The 24,777-nt window shown below is 40.9% G+C and overlaps 1 protein-coding gene across 1 annotated transcript; it reads right to left on the reverse strand.

Annotated features, from left to right (window-relative positions):
* Positions 1–3,119: 3,119 nt before the first annotated feature.
* On the reverse strand, positions 3,120–11,015 carry tmdd1 (transmembrane and death domain 1). Its single transcript, XM_072697458.1, has 6 exons — positions 10,922–11,015; positions 8,289–8,468; positions 7,735–7,854; positions 5,248–5,403; positions 3,849–4,076; positions 3,120–3,271 (listed from the first exon to the last, which is right to left on the reverse strand). The coding sequence occupies exons 1-6, from the start codon at positions 11,013–11,015 to the stop codon at positions 3,120–3,122; spliced, it is 930 nt and encodes a 309-aa protein (XP_072553559.1).
* Between the last annotated feature and the right edge of the window lie 13,762 nt (positions 11,016–24,777).

Below are 24,777 nucleotides of genomic sequence, written 5' to 3' on the forward strand. Positions count from 1 at the left end.
TCTTATTTGGGATTTTTCCAGTTCATTAGAACAATGGAATCTAACATTACTTTTCTCAGTAACAATTTTGAGAAAGTCCAATATTGCAAACCCAAGCACATGGCAGCCAGTGTTAAATCTAAAATACTGAATGTATAAAGAACTGGGCTTCTTCTTGAAGTGTTAAATAAATGCTAAAACGCCTGCTTCTTTGTAATGCGACATGTAATAAATGTATTTCTTACAGTGCAGGCAGAAGCCAGGAGCCTGATCTTAGAATTTTATTAGATGGAAATGTTTTTTGTGCTAGCATCCTTGTTCTCTGCCCCAGCTTCCTTCCCTTCTTTTACTGTGATTTGAAACCATCCACATGTAAACACAAGCGGAAGCATCATTGCAGACTCCAGCATATGGCAGCCAAAGCCATGTCTAAAATGTCAAGCGTCTGAAAACTTTCAAATCTGCTGTTTCACTAATTACTGTGAATATGTGAATGGTCTCCTGGTAGTAAGTAGGCAGTGAAGTGTCTGTTAAACAGGCCTCCACCTGTTTCTGTTGGGTGGATGACAGAAGCCATCTGTGGTGCTATGCCGTTGTAAAAGTGCTGGCCCATAACTTTGCTCACTGTTGCAGAGCTCATCTCGGAATAGGTGAATCTCATCACCTTGTGATGCGTTAGCCTCAGAGGAAATTGTTCATGGGTTTGACTTGGAAGGCATTTAGGACAAGCAAAACTGTTCTGCTGGAGCAAAATCATGCAAGGCACTGGCTGGCTGATGCTTTATTAAATTTGATCCAAAGACAATGAGACAGATATGGTTTAGGTGGATTACATGACAAGACTTAAAGTAATTTTTTTTCAGATATTGTTTATTTAGCCATGCTGCTTATAATAATTGCTAAATCTAAACCAGAAATGTATAGTAACAAATTAAAACTACTTCACTACTGTACTTAAGATACTAAAATGCTGTATCTGTATTGTACTGTAGTATTATTTTTTTCTCCTACTTCCACTTTTAATTCACTACATATTTTGGATGAGTTTTTTGGATGACTTCACCACCTTCCAATGTATGGTCCAAGTATGTGGCTTAATTGCCTGAGATCCTTTAGTTGTAGTTTTGTTTACAAAGAGTTAAGCTCAGTGTTTTAAGGTGCTCTCTTCACTTATTTTTACATCCACAACACTTGTATGTGGCAGTTTTCTGTCAATTCTGTTTAGCCTTTATTTTGGACAAGTTTGTTTAGAGAGTTAATTGAAGACTTCATGTACATGTACTCTGTCTTGTACATTCATGTCCTTGTACTACAACTAAAAGTAAAAAACTAAAAGTCTTTAGCATTTGAAATAGCCAGTCCTTAGCATTTGAACAATGAAATTCAAACTTTTGACTTTTGCTTTCATTATAACTACATAACAGAATACTTGTACTTTTACTTTAAGTACTTAAGTAGTAAATTTTAGAATAACTTCCACTTAAGTATGGTGCTTAAAGAACACTTCTACTTCTACACAAGTCTCTTCTTTGATAGAGCACTTTTACTCAAATCTGGGTCTCTAGTACTTTATACATGTCTGTGCTAAACTAAAATTATACCAAAGTTTCTTTTTCTCACACATCTGCTTCTGTTCCTGTCTGTCTGCTATGATCTTATTTGAAATGAAATGAGGATCTTTGCAGTATTAACTGACATGACTGATTCCTCTAAGGAAAAGATGTTTAAAGCCAGGGTAGTCAGAGTATGACATCATTGCTTTTTTCCCCCAGTAACAAAAAATCTGATTTTGAGCTTTGAGTTCACTAGACAGGTCTGCAGATAGAAATGTGAACAGGATAAAAATCAGATGCTATAAAATTGGATGTTGCTAGCATATACTTTTAATGATCATGGTGTATTGTTCCTGCTAGGTTAATAGCTACTTTCATTCTGAGCTCGTCACATCACTGAACACAGACTGATTTTTCTTTCTGAAGGGGGCTGTAGGTGAGGGAGATAAATTCTTTACACCAGCATGCATATATAAGGAAGGGGCACCAAGGTCAGAAGAAGCAAAAGTACTTACTGGTAATCACACAGGGCTATAGCAATCTGCTTTCTTGGCATATAGGGATTAGGCCAGATTTGAAGTAGCCTTACCGGCAGTGTTTCTCCATATGACAAGTCAAATATGTTCCACTCCATGCCCTCTTGGCCTGCCAGCGTTCTGAATGCTCAGATTCACCCTCCACCACAGTATAATTTGTTTAGATGTTGATTTATGAACTAATTGCCTCTAATTGCTGCTTAGCACCACTATTAATCCGTTCTGTCTGGTTCCTGGAGCACATTAGGCTAGATTTGTATAATGAAGTAATTAGTTCAATTATAGAAAAAATAGAAAGCAGAGAGAGAGAGAGTGAGAGATAGAGAGAGATTTAACTCATCTGTGGAAACTGAATCTATTTAAAAACCAAAGCTAGACCCTGCTTGAGCATTCAATACTAGGACATTCATATATCTCATGTATTGTATTTATTCATTTACTTACTTATTTATGTACTTACTTACTTTTTGTGGATATTCCAGCATCTGACTGACATGTCCTAAAGAAGCCCAGTTATTTTTAGACATTTCTTATTTTAGAGACAGCTTTGACTGCCATAAACTTGGGTCTGTGCTTCTTATTATGTTTACATTTACATTTACATTTAAGTTATGCACTGCTGTATTGTAAGTTGTAGTGCAGTACTAAATGTGTTGTTTACATGTATCAGCCACACAACACACTGGATACTGAAAATAAGGTGAATAGAAGATTACATGCAAACTCTGCAAATTATATTTTACTTAAAGTGATGCCTCAAAAATTGATGCACTGAAAAACAAAATAGCTGTGAACATTTCTGCAGTTTAAAAGGACATTTTTCAAATTGTTGTTAAGGTATTGGTAAATGAGGCCCATTCTTCAGGGACAGCTACATTAAGGTGATCTGAAATGGAACTTTTAGGTGGTCTATTCTGAGTAGTGTCCCCCTTCTCAATGTTTCTTTTTCCATTCTAAGTGCAAGTGTGTAGCTAGTGTGCAGGTTTGCATTGTCTGCTGCTATTGTCATAGTTATTAGCCTGGTGGATTGCTTCAGGGGGTATGGGTGCGCTCAGGGGAGAGGGAGCCAGGCTGGATAATTAGTTTTTCCTCCACGCCAGACGGGCACGCCACAGTCGCATGCTGAAAATGGAAAGTGGCAAGCTTGTCTCAGTGACAGCAGCCCAGCTCCATCTAGAGGTGCCACATTCTCATACAGCTGTCCTGAACATCGGCAAGACATCCACAGATCAGTGTCACCAGAAGTGGAGTAGTGTTATTCTGTTCTGTCAAGCGTATAATATTGATGTTATTATGAAAGGTATTGGCTAAAGTGTTGGACTGGAAGGCCTTGGCAAGCAACACCGTGAATATCTTTAGCTGTATTATGTAAATCAAAATCTCCACCGGGTAAACAGAAACTGTGTCAACCATGCCAACCGTTTCAGATTTGGCTGATATACGCACAATTTTCAGAGTTGGCATCACTCTTAAATAGTTTTTGATAATTCTTTTAACTCAGTATAAAACCAATTGTAGAAGAAACTGACTCATTGAACACATTCAGAATGGTTGTAATGTCCATTCCAATCATATGTCTGTTCTGCTTTATGCCTTGGTACTATACAGGTAAGAAAACAACAGAATGAGATAGCAGAGGTCGGTTATCAAAGCATAACATTGTTAAATATATGACTTGGTTAGGAAAGTTGCAGTTGTTTAGCCTATCAAGCCAGCAGCTTCTGAATGAGGATCCATCTATTTCAACAGAATCTTGGCTGAACAGTGGTGTGTATGGTACCGTGGTTCTGGGTTTGGGACTGACAAGCGAGATGTAACTCCTGCTGGTCACCTAGGCATACCTGCATGGTAAGGAGCATGACAGGCACACCAATAGCCAATGCTGCAAATAATCCAAAGATGACTCCATAGAGAAGAGGCCATGCCTCATCCAGCAACTGACGTTGATAGGGTGGCACCAACTGCCTGTCCACAACCAAGTCCAAATCTTTCCAGGACAAGCTTCTCACTGTCATACAATGCACAAAACACAAATATATAACTAGGTGTTACTGATGCGCAAGCAAAATGATGAAATGTAGTGAAAAGGGTCCATGACTTAGCAATAGAGGAACACATTGTAATTAAGATAAATATTGTTTTTCTTTACATTTACATTAATGGCATTTAGCTGACACTCTTATCCAGAACAACTTACAAGATTACTCATATTACAGAGGTGGGCCAATGTAGTGTTTAAAGTCTTGCCCAAGGACACTTACTGGTATGGCACAACATAGTCACCCAGTACCAGAATCGTACCCCAGTCCCCCATGTGATGTAGTAACTCAGTGTCAAGTAGTGGTTTTATCTGTAGCGGCACAACCCGTTTTTCCCCAAATAGCTTAACTATTGCTTAGAGATGTGTCCACCATGGTTTGTAAACCACTGGACCTGGTTATTATCATCCGAACTGTCATTCCCTTACGAAAGCAACTGTAGCATGATTACACCACCCTTACTCTGACCTACCAAATAGGATTTCAAATGGACTGATGTATTATAACCTAACCAATGTATCTCAGTTTGCAGCTATTTTGCTAAACCCTGCCACCAACTTCAAAGCTTTTTTTGAGCTACTTTTACAAAAAACATGACATCACCCAAAATTCTGCTGCATGTTTTATTTCATTCTTTCATTAACAGTTTTCACCATCTTTAAACATAATACAATTTTTAATTATTTTGTTGCTGGTATTACAAAAATATGTAACACGAATGTGTCAAATGTCAAAAAAGTCAGGTTTTATATTACAGTAATTACAGCGACAACATAACACTGTAGTGTATATAGTAATGGTAATATGGTTGGTTAGAAATGGTTGGCATAGTACAGAGTACCAAGAATCTTAATTACAATTTCTCCAAATCTATATCTAAGCACCTGTCCCAGAAATGTATTGGTAAAAAGGTGATGTAAGTTGTACAAAGGAGATATTATATCACAGTAATTGCCACAAGTATTCTATGGAACATAATCCTAACCTTATATTTCACCAAGTACAACTTTAAAAACAGGTGAATTATCGAAAGCTAGATATAAGATATCCACAGAAAGGTTACCTCTTGGCTTCACTATTGACCCACATATTTGTCTAAGAAATCAAGACACAAAAGCTGTTCTTCTACTACATAAATACCTTGCTTTGAAGAATGGTCTAGTGTTTGTTCATGGTGGTCTTCCTCTGTTTGGGACAGGATGAAATGTGATGCGATTTTGTTGACCTGTTTATGGTATTCCTCCACATAGCGCTGCAGCCCCAGTGTTTTGTCCTGGTTAAGGTTCTTACCCACCTCTGTAAGGTCAAAAACATACAGATAGAACATGTAATGCACATGTTGAGCACAAAAACATGCTTCATGACTATTCTAGTGACTAGTGACTATTCTAGATTTTTTTAGAAATCAGCATTTGCAGTATTATATATGCAGTATTCTTGCTAAATGTACAAACTAGGTCAATAAACGTATCAGCAAAAAGCTACTTTGGAGCCCAATATAAATATTTAATTAAGTTCCACAACAATAAATGATTTGCTAACTAATATTGTAAACAGAACAGCTAGCCAATAAAATCAAAACAGCAGCTGCAGGTAGCAATGAGGTGTTAACAGCTAATTTGAAAATTAGCCACCGGGGATCCTGTGATCCAGTACTTAGATGGCTGTGAACTAATAATAACAATAACAGGGTACGCTTGCTACATTGGTGTGTCACTGTTGCTTTTGAAATTAGAAGTTTTCAAATGGCTGTTTGTACATTTATTATACAAATAGGCTTTGTGACGCTCATGCCCAGATGTGTCAGATGTTCATTTTATGCCATTTATTTCATATTCATACATCGGCCTATGCAATAACTGCAACACATTAAGAAATCAAACATATAATAATACTCTCTATGAACAGCCTGAAATGGGATTAACAGTGCGTGCCAGGGCCAATAAACATTGCAAGTATAATGAAGCAAGCAGAAGTAGCAGACTCACAAACACAGCAGCATACGGGCATAAATTATCCAAGGTGCTGCTGCATCATACAGCATATTCATGGCAGGCTATTTACAGTCTGACAATTAAAGCTTGGGTAATTGCAGCATTGTGCGTTTTCACACAGGCGTTCATATTCGCAGAGAAATCACTTTTATTCTCCGCCATGCATGGATTTGACTGAAGGATTTTCTTAGGCTGTCATTCTTGTCATCTCTCCCCTCCTTGCATCAATCCCCCCCCCCTCTCTTTCCCTTATTCTCTTTCTGTCTATCTCTTCTTTTAACAGGAATGATAAAAAGAACAGATGGTGGGTAGTGAATCTGGTGTCAGCTCAAGCAAGCCTGCTGTCAGATCATTTACACCTTCTCATATCTGACGCCACTCGGCTGTGGAGTCGCCTGTATGCTGGACCACACCGACTGCCAGAAAAGTGACATAGTGTAAAATATGCTGTTTCAGAAATGTATAAAAATAACACTACGCTTTGATGAACTTGTTTGGTACTAAGAGATGGATCAGTCTGATATTCATTAATCATTATGGATAACACAAGGAAACTTTGTAGTCTGAGAGACTTCCATTTGTTTTAAATAGAAAAATTGCTTACAGCTTTGATTAACATGACATTAAAGCGGCATTTTGTGAGAGATGGGAGGTGTGCATAATTCATGCTTGGGCCACCCTGTACTTATGCATTTCTGGACAAGCTACAAAGTGCAGTTAGCATCATGCCAAGCCCAGAGACGCTATTCTCCCTGTTACAAGTCAGTGTAGCATATTGTAGCTGTCATGTCAAAATCGTGTATCTCCAAAATGGCCACCAATCAATCAAAGGTTGCAAAGGTTTTATTCCAAGTAATTTAGAACACTTTTATTGGTCCATTTGACACAATGAAAAGACAAAGACAGAGTCAAATTATGCCAAAACACAGCAAATTTAATGAATAAAGGGTGCATGTCAGTGTCAATGTGCCTGATTACGTCGATTACCATGGACAATAACTTTTAATGCATTCCCTTATACTTAAAAAAGACATACATATTTTACTGAAATTATTATTTTACATTGTAATAACATTAAAACTCTTTAAATAGTATGCTTTAAAGTTTAACAAATATGTACTGTATCTTCCCTTTGACGTTGAATGCGTCGAATCTTCAGCATAGCCTACATGTAGCGTACTTGTAGCTGCATACCCTATTCCATAGACTGTGTACATCCTGTGTCAATACTTCCAACATTTTTCTGTTTATTCCGATCATTGGGACACTGTATACCAATGTATATGATGGTTTTAGGAAGTGTTGTAAAGACTCAGTACTATGTACATTAGTCTTACTGCAATAACGTTTTATTACTTATACAGTAAAACATTTCCTCTTCTTCTAGGAGAACAAATCTGATATCAGCTGAAATGGATCTGCTTGTTTCCATGCGTTTTAAGTGTATGTACTAACTAATATAAAGTATTTTTTTTATAATTGGAAAAAACTGCTGCATCTAATACAATACAGTTTTATACAAACATATTTCTATGTCTATATCGAGGATTCATTTAATTATCAGTATGAACCATTTACTTTATATGGTACATCTGAAGCTTGCTGTATAATTGCGTTTATCTGTGTGTCTGACCTATGGCAATGTCAGTCCTTCCGATCTGTTGCAGAGCGCGAGACAGTCTGTCGTAATATGTCTGCTTGCCATGAATCTGGAGCCAGTCTGTCAGAGCTGGATAGCAGTGGGCCTCCTTATCTGAAAAAGACACGCACACACACACATACACCCTCTGTGTGATGCTCTAGATAGCTGCAGTCCAGGCAGGCACATTAGGAGCTGCCAGTAAGGAGCCGGACAAATTTTCCTATGGCTCCATTTCACACAATTAAACAATATCCTCCTGCCTGTTGCTTTAATGACTTCTCTCTGTGATGAAATGGGTTCATCATCAGAATCACAGTGCTGGGGGAGTGATTTGGAAGCCATAGAACGTTTTCTGGGTGGCACACTGATGAAATTAAGAGTGATAAGCACATGCCCAAAATACCCATAATAAATCTAATGCCATTCCTAGTACAATTTCAATGAGCAATACTTTATCCTGAACACTAGACTCAGAAACAGCTCAAGTGCGGATTTTTCTGCCTGGAGAGACTGAAGTTAAATATTAGTGAAGCAATAATCTGTACCTATGTCTCTTTTTGTGCGGGGATGCAGTCTTAGTTGGTTCTTCTCTGCAGACAGGCGCTTGAGCTGTTTAAAGATGTTTTCCTCAGGACTGGTTAGGGCCAGGAAAAATTCCTCACACTCATGCACTGTCAACAGATCCACCAGCCGCCGCAGCTGATGGGTTCCCAGGTCCTCTGCCACTGCCACTCAAAAAAAATAAGAGTAGACAGAGAATAGAAATACCAGAAAATAACATATACATTGCTATTAAAAAGTGTCTGATTATCTCTGATTTCTTTTTTGGTTGCATATTTGTCACACATTATTGCCTCATATATACAACCACAACTTTATATAGCACAAAGTCAACTTGAGTAAACACTCATGAATATTCATACTGGCCATTTAAGAACATTTTAGAACTCTCAAGATGGCTATCAGAGAAATGCCATCAAATCTTCTATTCTGACCCTTCTGTCACTGTATGTATTTTAGGTTCGTCCTTAGATAAGACTATCTATTAGATAGATAATACCACAATTTGGCAGGAAGAAAACATGCACCCTTCCATCTTTCAGTTTAATACAGTTTCACAATCAACAATTAGACTAACCCAGGTTTTATTTTCACTGATTTGACAGTCATGCAAGTTAAAGTTTGTTCCACATGAGTTGACCTGAGGTAGCTGCTACAGCCTGTAGTAAATTAAGCCATTAAATGTAAATGTTGGCATGTACACCCTACAGCATGACACACCATCCTCGTCTAATCCACCATGATTTTATGAGTTAAAATAAGATGGAAAGTTCAGAATGATCTTTTTTTTGCTTATAAGTACATTGCATCTGTAAGGCCATCAGCATTGTAAAGGACCCCACTCATCCCTCACATAGACATTCTGCAGTAGCTTTATCCCACAAGCAGTCAGAGTTTTAAACAACAGAGACTGAACTAAACCCCCCACCCCCATGACCCATATCATTTTAACCTGCTTCCAATTTATCTTATTTATATATTCCATACTTCACTACCTCAGTGCTGTGTTTCAAGTGCGCTGTATGCTGTCTGCATATAATGTCAAAGCATGTTTTTATGCACCTTCTATGCACCTTATTATCAATACCTACTTGTTAAATATCTATGCACCTTACACTTAATATCTCTACTCAGAAATTAATTATATTTATTGTATTTATTGCATTGTTTTTTACATTGCACTTTCTGCAGTCTGTCCTGTATTATATTGTTTTTGTTCTCGTTTTGATCCATATTGCACCCTTGTTCTGGAAAAAACGTTATTGTGGTCACTCACTGGTCACTCCATCTACAGAAGCTTGAAGCCTTGGTGTAGTCTTGGATGATCAGTTATCGTTCTCAAGCCATGTTGCACGTAACTCGAAACTTGACTACTGTAACTCTCTTCTGGCTGGACTCCCTTTGCGCACCATCAGGCCCCTGCAACTTATCCAGAATGCAGCAGCATGGGTCATCTTCAAAGTTTCTAAATTCATCCATGTCACTCCACTGCTGCATACTCTTCACTTGCTTCCTGTAGCACGCATCAGATTTAAAACCTTGATGCTGGCCTCCAGGCTTTTTTCTGTCCTGGCACCAAAGTAGTGGAACGAACCTTCCCTGGGTGTCCAAACGGCAGAGTCGCTCGCTGTCTTCAAATGCAGACTGAAGACCCACCTTTTCCGAGAGTACTTGGGTGAATAGTAGAGTGGTCACCTTATTGGCTTGTGTTTAAACTTAGAGGTATCTTTGAATTTCTAGCCTATTCAAACTAGCTGAGGTTATCCTTGGGCAAATAGCAAAGCACTTTTGTAAGTCGCTCTGGATAAGAGTGTCTGCTAAATGCCTTAAATGTAAATATAAATGTAAATATAAATCACTCTCTCTATGTGCATTAAATCGTGTACCTGTACCATGATAGGACCGCCTGGATAGTAGAAAATTTTAAACTTAGCAGTCACACTGAATTGGTATAGGCACTTTAGGTTGACAGTGGTCCACTACTCAAAAATATCCAGCCAAGATTACATATTGTCATGTGATTCACATATCGATTTAAATGGGGCAAGCCTCAAACCTCTTGTTTTTCAAATCGAAAATGCTTCTGGGTTCTTCTATGCTGACACAGCAGTATATTGTATATGGCTACAGATGCATTACTGTATGATAATAAGGGGAAGCTATGGTGTATAGTCCAATAAAGAAACACAGTGAATGTATTCTATGTAGATAAAGCCGTTTGTGTCAAGTTGATACTCATTGGGTTAGGCGTACAGTGATACAAGATAACTGTTTCTGCATCTTATCTGCTTGCATTGTAGCATGCTCTTTTACAGTTGCTATGACATCTGTTGCCAATACAACTTACACTAATCAGCCTCTGTGGAAAGTTCAGAACAGCTGTGAATATGTTGGGAAAGACAGGAGTAAGTTCAAGTTGCAGTCAATTAGCAGAGATGGGACGAGAGAGACATACTTTCTTCCATCCATCATTGTCACCATCACTGACTAAATCATCTCTCCATGTCAACATCTCACCACAGGTATAATACTCACTAATAGCTCGCCCTCTTTTTTTTTATAAAGCTGCCTTTGATGTTCTCTCATTTAATAGCTGCATCAAGCTTTCATTTCTCACCTGTGTCTTCACTACAGCTCAGGCTGAGGAAGAAAAGGAAGATGATGAGGACTTGCATCACAGCAAAAATATCCCTTGATGCTTTTGGTCCCATCTTTATTTTCAAATAGCCTCAGTGTTCCAGAGTCATGAGTCAGAGCGCACGGAACTTGATGCGAGGCATTCTCTTGTTCTTTAGACAAATGAGTGTGCTGGGCCAAATTCTGTTGAAGGAACGGCAAGTGCTGCAGGCTATGAGCACAAAGGCCTGAAATAGTCAAGGTCTTCTACAAGGACGACTTTCTCTGCCCCTTATCTTTTTTCAGTGGCAGATTTTAGCTCTCTTTGCAGATGAGGACTTGCTATTAAACATTTAGCATGACAGCCTTATTTCATTGCTCTTCATTGGGACATTTACTGAAAAAATGAATCTAGTGTTTGGTATAGGATAGTGGTTACACATGTCTGCCCATTTCAGTGGCCTTCATTAAAGTCAAAAACACATTTAGGTTTCCATATTTTGGTGCTACAGATAACAAGTAATAGAAGCTTGTGTAAACTGCATGCTTAAATCTGCCTGAAACTGAAACTGTATAAAATACATATAGAATATTATATGTTCTATATATAAACATATATGACATAACTAAAATCAGCAGCAAGACAGCAGCTGTCTTGAAGCAAGATTTTTTGTCTGTACTTTTGTATTTGAAAATTAAGAAATCCACTGATTGGCTCCATAGTCGACTCACTTTTGTGTTGTAAGGTCCTGGGTCTTCATATTGCAAACACAAAAAATGGTTAAGACTGTATCTAATAAGTACAAGAATAGTTGATTTAGCACACTTCAAGCGCATTGATCATCAGTGTGGCAAAAGTATGCTTTAGTGCACTTTAGCATACTTGTTTCATGCCACTTTGACAAAGGCCAAATTGTGATGGCTAGTTGTGATGGAGTCAGAGCATCCCCAAAACATCAAGCTGGTCTTGTGAGGTTTTCCTGATATGCAGTGGTCAGTACTTGTGGTTGACGAAAGGACAGCCTGTGAACCAGTGCCACCAGTCATGGGCACCTAAGACTAATAATCTACCAAATTTATAGGACTTAAAGGATCTGCTGTTGAAGTCTTGGTGTCAGATACCACAGGATGCCTTCAGAGGGTTTGCCCATGCCTTAAATAGTCAGATCTGTTCTGGTGGCACAACAGGGACCTACTCAATATTAGGCCTGTGGTATTAATGTTATTGCTGATCGGCATATGTCATTAAACACACTTAGCTGTAAAAGGGTACATGAACTTAGATGCAAAATTTAGCATGATAAATGATTCTAAAAAGGTAATGTTTTCAGTGTTCAGATGACCTCAGTGGTGATGCAAGGTTAATTTTATAGTGGCTGAATTTGGATAGCTATACTAAGGCGCTAATGCACATTTGTGAAAGAAAAAACAAAACAAAAACCACAACACATTGGAGGTCTGGCCACCACTAGAAAGCCAATAACCAATACTGACAAAATACAAACTGTTTTTCTTAAGTTACATAAATATTAGTTTAGTTTGTCCTACACAGACCAAGCCAGCAATGCCTCAGCTAGTTTGTACTTAAGTCTTTTGATTGTCACACATTGGGAGAACTTTAGCAGCACTCTGTCATGCTGGCTAGGCCTGACAATGGCTAGGGAACACTCGCAGGGACAGTACAATGCAAGAACTTTAATAACATAAACCAGGGGAATAAACAAAACCAGAAGCGGCAGCAAAGTACAGGGTCAAACGGTAAACTGAAAACAAACTTGTGACAACATAAACAGGGCAGAACAGTAGAACCACCAAAACAAACGAAGGAGGGAGATAGACTAGAACCAAAAGCCACCGGCAGGGCCAGTAAACAAAACAAACGTAATAGCGCGCTAGTCAGGCGCAACAAACCTTACTTGACTTTAATTGGAACTAAGGGATTGGCCGCCGAAACCTCAAGGCAACCAATCAGCAAACCAAAAAGAGATACACTCCTGAACGTGAACAGACTCTCGTAGAACATCCTCGAGAGAAACACCATAGACGACCATGAATCTCCTGAACGTGAAGCCAACCATACAGCTTGGCATAGCAAGTATAATTCTCGGCGAGGAGTTCGCTTTTGCTCCCTATATACCCCAGCTCTCAAGTGAAACAAATCAGAACACTCAACACACGTAAATGAAAGACACATGTACTAGACAGAAAACATGGCGTCATACACAAATGGCTGTCAACATAAAAGTCCATCGTGACCAACGAGATTGTGTGGAACAGAAAGTCCGTGAGCAGGGAAATCAACCAAACATCAACTTAAAAGTCCCGAGGAGCCTGCGGGCCGTGGACCGAAACCGCCCCTGAGGCAGGCACGGCGACGCGGACCTGACAGTATCCTTTGACAGATACATCATTAATGTGTTTGACAACCTCGAATGGACCCATGTACTTAGCTGCCAGCTTCTGCGATGGGAGCCCTGTCCGGATGTCTCGCGTGGGGACCCATTCGAGATCTCCCGGCGCGTACGAAGGGGTCTCCCCACTCTTCCGGTTGGCTTGAGTCTTGTAGCGCCACAGGAAGGTCTGGATGTGTTGATGGGTCTTGGTCCAGACGGCTTCACTGCGGCGCATCCACGCATCGACTGCTGGCACCCGGGTCTCCCCAGCAGTCCAAGGGGCCAATGGGGGCTGATAGCCTAAAACACACAGGGGGTGAGGTAGGCCTGTCACGATAACAACATTTTCTGGACAATTAATCGTCTCCTAAATTATCGCGATAAACAATAATATTGTAATATGCAGAGTAAAATGTGATGTCTTTTATCTCCTTCAGAATGCCGTCTTTTACTTCATTATATAAAGCTGGAATGGCAGTTTGAGAGATGTATGTTTTCTTTGGCAATTCGTACTGCCTGTCAAACGTTTTCAGCATGTTTTTTAATGGTGGTTTTTCCACCGTATTTAACGGCAGCATCTCTTTGGCTATATAGTGAGTTACACTATAAACGTGCGCCATTTTACGCTATCACTTATATATTTACACTGTCGAGCAAAGGCATCCGTGATGGTCACCTGCTTGGACGCCCCCTCTCCAACCGGGTTCTTTGTTTCCAGCTCGGTAAATTGAACTGGATGGTTGTGCTTTAAATGGGCTCTTTGGTTAGTTGTATTACCACCTTTTGTTGCCACTGTTTTTAGACAAAGACGACATACCGCCTTGTTAAAGCTGATGGGCTCTCCGCGCTCATTTGGCTTAAAGCCAAAGTGTTCCCACACTGGAGCAGTGCAATGTGACTTTGAAACCAAGTCCATCTTGAATTACTTCTCCAAACTTTCTTTCTGGATCCTATTAGCCTCGAATATGTTCGCCAGCTAACACGCCTCCACCTGCGTCTGCCTCCTCTGTGTGCAACGCACGCGTTTCCTAACCGATAGATGTCGCTGTCTGGCCCAGACATGTCTTCGCCTTAGACAGGGAGCCGGCGAGAGAGCAGCACCGTGTGCCTTGCAGAAATCTTGCTGCGTTTTTTTCTAATGTAAACAAACTCGCGCGAAAACCAATTGGCTATTATCGGTGTCTGCTAAACTTATCGTGGACATGTCCATTTATCGGACGATAAGTCGATAACGCAATTATCGCGGCAGGCCTAGGGTGAGGCCAGGGGTTGCACACCTCAGCGAGTGGTGGCCGATGTAAAAGCATGTTTAAGTGCTTGGAATGAGTCCTCCACGGCTGACGTCCTTGTCCGCGGCTGGTCCTTAACGAACCTCCTATAAAAGTTGGCGAACCCTAGAAAACTCTGAACCTCTTTAACCGAGCCTGGTGACGGCCACTCTAGGACCACCTGAACCTTCGCCTGATCCATAAGAACCCCCGCTTGCTGATGACATACGTGGAACACACACTTCTCTAGTTTAACATACAGTCGGTGGGACCTGAGTCTCGCCAGGACCAGGTGAATGTGACGTACATGGGTGATCAGGTCGGGGGAGTACACCAATATGTCGTCCAGAAAGACCACCATGAATCGTCCAAGTTAGTCTTTCACAACGTCATTGATGAACGACTGGAATGCGGAGGGGGCGTTGGCTAGTCCGTACGGCATTACACGGTATTGGTAATGCCCCCTGGTGGTCATAAAGGCCGTCTTCCACTCGTCTCCCTCCCTGATCCGCACAAGATTGTAGGCACTACGTAAATCCAACTTACTAAATTCTCTGGCCCCCCGCAACTGTTCAAGGGCGGACGGGACCAACGGCATAGGATAAGGGAAGTGCTTAGTTATGGCGTTAAGCGCCCTGTAGTCGATACACGGCCTCAACCCCCCCCCCTTTCTTCTGGATAAAGAAAAATCCCAACACCATCGGAGACTTAGACGGCGTGATGTACCCCTGTGCCAAGGCTTCATCTATGTACTCCTCCATCGCCCGTTTCTCCTCCCTAGTAAGGGGGTAGACTCTAGCTTTGGGCAAAGCCGCGCCCTCCACTAGGTAGATGGCGCAGTCGTATGGGCGATGGGGTGGAAGCTTGGCAGCACCAGACTTGAAAAAAAGTCTCAGGACTCTGGTTTGGGGCTCTCCACCGAGATGGACATGACTCTCAGGGGGGCGAGATTGAGGCAGTGTATGCGGCAATATGGGGACCACGACACCATTTCCCTATCTGGCCAGGAAATGTGGGGGTTATGTTTATTAAGCCAAGGCAGACCCAGTATCAATTCGTGCTCGGAGGCTGGAAGTACCAGCAGTGAGGCCTCCTCCTGGTGAAGAAAACTCGTGGCGATGCGGACCCCAGTTGTCACATGGGTGATGGGCCGGGGGCCCATGGGCTGCCCGTCCAGGGTGGTGATGCGGAGAGGTCTCGGGAGTTCCTCCACCGGGATCCTCAGACGTTCCATGATGTTGGCCCTCAGGAAGCTCCCCTCCGCACCGCAGTCGATCAACACTGCAACACACACAGACTGACCTTGGTAGTACACAATCACTGGCAACGTAATCGGCCGTGACACGAGCCCCTGAACGGGCACACTCACCGCATTAGCGTGATCTGCCGGGAAGCCATAAAGAGTTGTCTCCGGCAGTCCCCGCAGTAGTAGCATAATCCCTCTCGGCTGCGCTTCTCCGGGACGGTACGGCACGTGAGGTGGAGGCCGATGCTCTCCCAGAACTCGAGAGCAATACACTCCCTGGTAATGCTTGGCTGGTCTGCCTCTTGGGGCCGACGGCTGATCCCCCAGCTCCGTGGGGTCTGGAGGTAGTAGGGCGACCAAGGAGCTGGTCCAGCCAGATCGCGAGCGCGATGAAGTCGCCCCGACAGGCCAGCTCCTGCTGCAGACGGGTGTTCAACTCGTTGCGGAACAGGGCTAGTAAGGCCGGCTGGTTCCACCCGCTCCCGGCAGCCAGAGTGCAGAACCCGAGAGCATATTGGGCAGCTGACCTCGTGCCCTGCTCCATCTGCAACAGCAGGTCGCCCTTGGTGAGACCCTCTCAGGGGTGTAGAAACACTGCCTTAAAATGCTTAAAGTACTCCGAGAGGGGCTTTTCGCTAAGCTCCGTCCAGATGCAGTGGCCCAATCCAGAGCTTTCCCTGCAGGCCGGGATACAAGAAAGGCGACCTTCACCTGGTCAGTGCCGGTCGGGTGGTTTTTAAAAAAGACCGCACACTGAAGCAAGAACCCCTCGCAAAGCTCCGGATCGCTACTGTACGTATTGGGTTTGCCAACCGGATACGCGCTAGAGGGCATGGAGATGGGACTGGGAGAGCTAGCGGGCTCCAACGAAATCTTTACCAGATTCGTGAGCCCCTGGACGTCACCTGCTAGGTGACCTGATGCTGCTGGCTTACCTGTTGCTCCGCCACGTGGCCGACAGTCTCCGACACCCTCTGCAGAGTGTGTTGCTGCTGCCCCAAGAACTGACCTTGAGACAGTGCAATGCAAGAACTTTAATAACATAAACCAGGGGAATAAACAAAACCAGAAGTGGCAGCAAAGTACAGGGTCAAACGGTAATTTGAAAACAAACTTGGGACAACATAAACGGGGCAGAACAGTAGAACCACCTGAGGCTGGTAAGTAGCCAGGGAGCTAGGCGAGACTGGGCAAAGCAAACAAAGGAGGGAGATAGACTAGAACCAAAAGCCACCGGCAGGGCCAGTAAACAAAACAAACGTAATAGCGTGCTAGTCAGGCGCAACCAACCTTACTTGATTTGAATTGGAACTAAGGGATTGGCCGCCGAAACCTCAAGGCAACCAACCAGCGAACCAAGATAAGATAAGCTAAGATAAGATAGTCCTTTATTAGTCCCGCAGTGGGGAAATTCCCAGTGTAACAGCAGAAAGGGATAGCAAGACACTCAGTTACAAAAATTTGGATAAATAATTTACACTATATACACACAATATAAATAAGAATTAAAAGAGCAATAACAATATTATTTACAGCAAAAGACTCTTAATAGCACATGGGGGGGGGGGGGGGGGGGTATTGCACATAGCATTCCTGAACATGAACATGTGTGTGTAGTTAAGTGTGTGTGTATGTGGTCCGCTGGGAGCAGTGCTGGTTGTGCAGTCTGACGGCAGCAGGAAGGAAGGACCTGCGATACCGCTCCTTCACACACTTGGGGTGAAGCAGCCTGTCGCTAAAGGAGCTGCCCAGTGCTGCCAGAGTCTCATGCATGGGGTGGGAGCTGTTCTCCAACATGGATGCCAGCTTGGCTGTCATCCTCCTGTCTCCCACCACCTGCACTGGGTCTAAGAAGCACCCCAGGACAGAGCCGGCCCTCTTTATGAGTTTGTCCAGTCTCTTCTTATCTGCCGTCGAGATGCTACTGCCCCAGCAGACCACTCCATAAAAGATGGCAGATGCCACCACTGTGTCAAAGAACGTCCTCAGGAGTGCTCCCTGCACTCCAAAGGACCTCAATCTCCTCAGCAGGTAGAGTCTGCTCTGGCCTTTCTTGTAGAGTGCAGCAGTGTTGACTGACCAACAAGAAGAGATACACTCCTGAACGTGAACAGTCTCTCGTAGAACGTCCTCGAGAGAAACACCATAGACGACCATGAATCTCCTGAACGTGAAGCCAACCATCCAGCTTGGCATAGCAAGTATAATTCTCAGCGAGGAGGAGTTCGTTTTTGCTCCCTATATACCCCAGCTCTCAGGTGAAACAAATCAGAACACTCAACACACGTAAATGAAAGACACATGGACTAGAAAGAAAACATGGCGTCATACATAAATGGCTATCAACATAAAAGTCCATCGTGACTGACGAGAACGTGTGGAACAGAAAGTCTGTGAGCAGGGAAATCAACCAAACATCAACTTCTTTATTCTGCTGCAATCTTTATGTTAGAGAGGCAGCTTGCTTAATCATTTTCTTTAGTTTTTGTAGAAGGTTCTAGTAAGTTAACTTAGAATGTAGAATGTTCATTATAATATTTGGGCAATAAGGAAAAAGATTGGAAGTTCTGCAGACATTAATGGCTTGTTTATGAGAGAGGTAAACAGAGAATGGCTAGACTGGTTGGAGCTGACAGAAAAGTTATGGTAACTCTTTTGTGATTGTGATGGGCTAAAACAGCAGAAGCTAAGATCCACTTTTGCTAGCTAAGATCAAAACAGCTGAGGCTGCAGTAGGCACAGGCTCACCAATAATTGACAGAATATAAAGAACTGGACAAAAGTAGCCTGGTCACACAGGTGGCAGGGTCAGAATTTGGCACCAACAGTATGAATTTATGAACCCAACCTGCCTTGTTCCAATAGTCCAGGCTGGTGGATAGGGTATATTGGTGTGGGGAATGTTTACTTGGTACACCTTAAGCTCGTTAATACAAATCTGTCATCACTTAAATGCCGCTGCCTATTACAGTTGCTGACCACGTGGCTCCCTTAATAGCCACAGTTTACTCGTCTCTTAAAAGCTACTTCCGTACCACTTACTTAAAGCATCTTCACTATGGAAAGGTTACTTTATTTTGAACTTTATTTTACTTACTAGTCCAAATACACATATTTTCTTATACATTTTTATATGCATACCAGCACAAACATGTCTGTTATAATATTATTCATTCATTTATCTTCTAATCTGCTTCTTTCTGGTTATGGTTGCATTTAGTCTGGAGCCAACCTGGAATCACTGAGCGCAAGGCAGGAATACCCCTTGAACAGGGCATCAGTCCATTGCAGGGTAACATACACACTTATTTAATTCAACAATTGAATTAATTTTATTTCTGATTTTAGCCCATTTTCTACCCAATATGAAATGCCAATTACCCAATCCCTGTCCATGTGAACTCTTGCTATCACTAGCAATGCCCTCAAACACCAGGAGGGTGAAGACTAGCACGTCTCCTCCAACATGTGTGAAGCCAGTTGCCTCTTTTAAAACCACTGATGCAGCAAAGGAAAGGAAGTGACATCAACCCACCCCTTACAGAGCAAGACCAATTGAATTTTCTGAAATTGACTATGTCTGCCGATGGTTTCAAACCAGCAATCCTCAGATCATAGTGGCAGGGCCTTAGTACCTGGAGGAAACCCACATGGACACAGGAAGTACACCTGTCTCCTCACAGACCAGAGCAAGAATTGACACACTACCCACTGTAGTGAGCTGTCCCACTGTAAGGTTATATGAGTGAAAAAAAAAACAGAAAATCCATTTCATAATGGAATACACAGCATTATTCTCTTGGTTCACATGTGGTATATTGTCACAATGGCATTTTAGCCTTCAAACAGACACTCATTGTGTAGCTGCTAAAAAACAGTTCAACACCTCTAGCCATGATTTAATGATGATAAGAGCAAGCGGGTACATTCATTATTTTAAAGCCTAGCCACTGGCATAACCTTGGGCCAAAGAATCTGTTGCTTTTTTTTTAAGTTTTTACTTTTGGAAAACAATTGTACATGCCATCCACAGGGAGAAATCGATTGAACAGAACTAAACAAACATCCCACTGTTTGTGGCTCACCACTGCCTGAACCTTCCTCTGTACTAATGTGAATGTTATTGAACTCAAACGCCCTCTGTAAGCCTGGGGATTTGTTGAAATCCACTGCTTTTTTACTTTGAACTTTTTTATGCTGCATTTAAATGGAGGGCATAATGCTCTCCTAAGTTGCCGCTATCATCCAGACACCTATACCCCATGGGTGCAGGACTAAAGGGCGCAATGAGAGTGCACCAATTACTAGTTAAAAACAGCGCTGAGTGGTGCATTCAGGGGAGAATTTGCAAAAGGTTGTTGTTAACAATTGTAGTTCATTTTCTGGATTGAACACAGTAAACATAACACACATAAACTCATATTCACAGTCTGTAGAGGGACTTTATTAGCGTGGGTTGAGGAGCAAGGGCATAACCAACATACATAAACATATACACGGGGATTGGCAGGCAGTCCAAGTCCGACTCTTTTTAGAACTTCATTTTGAAATGTATAATGTGTAAATGCGTCTGTATGTCTGTTCTTACTTCATAACAGCAAAAAAAGAACAGCATGGCATTCAGCCCAGGTGCAGGGTTTTAAAAGAGCACAAGCACTGCATATTTCTTTACATGGATATGTGGAAGCAATGGACTGAAAGAGCACAATGCACAATGGAGCCCAGAAAGTCAGGGGTAAAGTGCATTCACATTGTTTAGTAAGTGCATTTACACTACCACGGCAGCAGCCACGGAAACTGAATATTCACACCAAAACAAAAAACTGTCATGATTCTACTTCTTTACAACTGGAGTGTTTATTTGACCTTCTGACCAAGTATCCCCCCCCCAAAAAAAAAATATCACCTTACATATATGACTTTTATTTAGTATTGTGTTTGATACATGTGAATTTTTTTTGCTCAATGCAGTATAAAAACACACAGAACAGTTTTGTATTTCTTTCTGGTTGCAAACACATGTGTCTGATGTTTTTTTCATATTTATGTAATATATTATGATGTATTTAATTTTTTTAATATAATTAATATTATTTACAAATTCATTTAATAATTGTTTATTTTAATTATTATTAATTAATATTTTTTTCAGATTTAAATGTTTAGGTGAATATAACATTTTACAACAACACAAGATTGTCTTTTTATTTTACTTTCTTTTAGCAATAACTGTGTTGATCGAATTCACTGTATCAATGTGCAAATGCTGTACACATTCAAATTGGGTAAATTTCATGCATAGTTTTTCCATTTTTGTTTTTCGAAGTGTGCTTGCAGAAGAGGTCAGACAGCTCCATGCCTTCTACACTTCACACCACTGAAATCTGATTAATTAAAGACACAGACTCCGGTGGAATGAAGGATAGAATCCACAGATTCAGAAAGCTGCAGTCTCGGAATCCAGAGTTAAGAAACTGCCCGCAACCCGAGGGACCCTGTTCGAACAAAATACAAAGTAAATGTTTATCCAATCAAAAATAATATATATCTGATCAAAAATATCAATGTGGACAAAAATGTCAGTCCCACAGGTACACTGAAAAAATGTCATGCACTGAAATGACTTAATTCAAAAATGTACACATGAATAAAATATAAACAAAGCTGAGTTTATGTAATACATTTTATCAACCAATGTAGACATTTAATTCAAATAAATTTCTCAGTGTAATGTGTTATGCAGTAAAGGCCTGATTTAAATTGTATTCAGACATGTGCTGTGTGTGGGAGATAGCTTGGATGACTTTTTGCTCTGTAACTTGGCCTCTCCCTACAGCGAGCCCAGGCTTGTCTCTTTCTTTCTGAATGCCTTTGGCCATGGAGGCGTCAGGGCCTGACTGCTGCAATCTCTGCCACCAGTACAAAGCTTCTGCACCCTCTAAAGTGAAATCCAACACCTCCACCCAATTACTATCACCACTTACACACACAGCACCTGCATGGGCCCTCAAAGGTGCATGTTGCAATGCTTTTGATGGTAATAATCTGAGCCCTTCCTCCCACACATACACCAATGAGGTCATGGTAAAGATTTACTTTTTACTCTGAATTGTTGTAAGTAATTTAATTTGACTAGCTTTTTGAAGCTCCAAACAGTTCATTTGACCAGTATATCTTTAATCTATGTTTTAATTAAAAAAAAACTTTTTTTTAACTCATTCAACCCTAAAAATTAAAATTGGTCATTTGAACCTCAAATGCTGTTTTAGTGAATGTTTTGCTGACAAACTGTTAATCATTTATTATTTTGATATTTAAAGTCAGCTTATATTAACCATATTTACAAAACATATGACAATATCTTTGGGATAATCTACAATGGTTAAAGCAATCCAGACAATAGACAGTATATCAGTATACAGTATACTTCTTACATACTCAATGGTCTATAAAAAAGTCACACTCACCTCTACTGCTGTGCTAGATCCACAGATATTGGGCATCAGCTATGATACAGTTATAAGACATTTGGTCAATAATACCTCCAAAAAAAGAAAAAGAAAAATGAAAGAAGGGTGGGGAACAACAGCACTCAACAGTCTTCTCTCTGCACTTCTCTGTCTTTATTTGCCTACCTGCTTCAGGTAGCGCTGCTTTACTTCTAAGCTTGGACCAATTGGAATTAAGCGTTTTGAAGTTAACCACTCCCCTCACTGCCATAAAGAAGAACCACACCCAGAACTCTAGTGCTGTATCTTAGGAAAACCCCAAAATGGGGCAAGTTTCTTTTATCATACATCAAAATGCAAATTAAAAAGAGTTTTTATGAACATGGTGTTAACATTAGTGTGGAGGCATTTAATTTAGAAAAATATTATAAAGGGCTCCATAAATATTCAAAATACAATACTACCTATGTCTATGTACCAGGGCATATGGTAGATGGTAATAGTATGCAGTGACAATAAAGAATGAAGAATAAAGATTCAAGAAAGAATGAACAATTAATGCATAATGCATTTGAAAAACACAATATACGATGCTGGGACCACTTTCCCCCGCTAAGTATTTCATCTTTGTTGCATTGCATCAACAGCATTGTTTAATACCATATCAGCAACTGGTTACAGTTGATATTATTTTTATCTTTTATATTAGCTGAATCCTGATTTTTTTGGGAATAGCTAAATTCGCTAAAGTCTACACTGCAATAGCTTGCGCAGATTAAACACTGGCCTTTCATTTAACTCAAGGATCAAGTCTGAACCTGTGTACAGGAACCCAGCCCTGCTGTGGATTTCAGTAGGGCAGTCTGAGTCAAAGTAATGGGCTGCAGAGAAAAACTAGAGTGGGGGTAAGTCGGCCTGAAGCTCTTTTGGAATTCCTGAAGGATCTATAGCTCTTTATCACCTGGCAGTCTTTGGAGCCAGTGTTTATTTGAAAGCTATCTTTGCCTCATATGATTTTATTGATAGGGCCACAATAACTTTGAGTTATGAGTGCTTATTTACTGTCGACAGACTCACACATTGCCTGATAAAGAAAAAGCTTGATATATGTGGGTGGCCAGACTTCTCTAATCTCATTTGGGGAAGCAATAGGTGGTTGCTGATGAGAAATGAGCAACAGGGACAACTCACTTTCTCTAGAAAGGATACTGTATGGCCAGGACTTAATACTTGTAAAAAGTATTATCTTAAGCCAGCGATATAATATGTTGATAATTGACTTTGATAAATGTCTGCAAACTCATCAAGTGTATTTATTATATGAAACTGTACGTAACCTTTGTCCTTTTAGTTGTGCTGCTCTCTGCACACATAATAGTTCACTATAGGTAATAGTGGCTCCAAACTTGTGAGAAGATGGTAACAATTAGGCCAGTTTGTTCCATAAGACTGGGTTGATGTTCTTTGCTAGCTCCTTTGGAACTGGGGACAGAAAAGCCATTTAATACAAATTTTCTGCTCATTACCTTTGATTCATCATAAATAGTTCTCACAGGAGGTGCAGTTAAATGGAGAATTGTCAGGATTATAGTGCCCACACTTTGCATATCTTTGTGTGTGTGTGTGTGTGTGTGTGTGTGTGTGTGTGCTTGTGTGTGTGTGTGTGTGTGTGTGTGTGTGTGCCAATGGCCCCTGGGTGTCTGGGTCTGGGAGTGGTCTAAGATTAGATCTGATAAGATAGCAGCAATAGTGGGGGTGTTAGTCTTAATACTGAGTGGGTTGTGTGTGTAAGAGACAAAAATTGCCTCTTTATCTATTGCGGGATTCAGTCCATTCAGTGATATCCAGTTTATCTGCATTTATTCAACTTTAAAATAAAGGATTGGTCTTATGGGAACTTAATTTGTACTTTATGGATACATATCTGGATAATTAATTAATTCACTTAATAACAGTATTTATTCAATTGACTTAAGCTTTCATCTCTTTACTGTTCGAATTTTGCATAATTAAAACATGTAGCTCTGAAATCTTAAATAATCATGGCTCACATTTTTTGTAAAATTTACAATAAATAAGCTTTGACACCCCCAGCATGGGAGGCAATTATAACTATTATAACTATAACTATGCATCCAGTGGGTAGCCACACCAGTCTTATGAGGATTTTCTGGTTTGTGTTTGCATGTTCCCATCTAGCTAATTGTTCTTAAAAAGCCTCCTTATAAGCTTAACCACCATATACAGTAAACTATACTGGTATTCTTACGGTCATTTAGATGAGAAAAAGGAATCCCCAATCTACACCATCTAGTATCTTAATAATTATTTTAAGTAATACCAAAATACTGCATCACATGAAACTGTAAATGTGCCGGTCATGCACACTATTTTCAATCTAAAGAAATTACAACATCAAAAAAACATACAACCCCTATGTATTAATCCTACAAGAATCAAGAGGCTACTTTAAGAAGACACAACACTGAAAAGCAGAGACA

Source organism: Salminus brasiliensis, chromosome 14 (assembly GCF_030463535.1).
Source record: "Salminus brasiliensis chromosome 14, fSalBra1.hap2, whole genome shotgun sequence".
Taxonomy (NCBI): domain Eukaryota; kingdom Metazoa; phylum Chordata; class Actinopteri; order Characiformes; family Bryconidae; genus Salminus; species Salminus brasiliensis.

What these genes read in the sequence shown, in the direction of transcription:
- tmdd1 (XM_072697458.1), bottom strand. Translation starts at nt 11,015, where the DNA reads ATGGGACCAAAAGCATCAAGGGATATTTTTGCTGTGATGCAAGTCCTC. An exon ending in CCGCACAAAAAGAGACATAG is followed by an intron (nt 7,855 to 8,288) that starts GTACAGATTATT and finishes TGTCTTTTTCAG; the next exon opens with ATAAGGAGGCCCACTGCTAT. An exon ending in AAGGACTGACATTGCCATAG is followed by an intron (nt 5,404 to 7,734) that starts GTCAGACACACA and finishes TTGACCTTACAG; the next exon opens with AGGTGGGTAAGAACCTTAAC.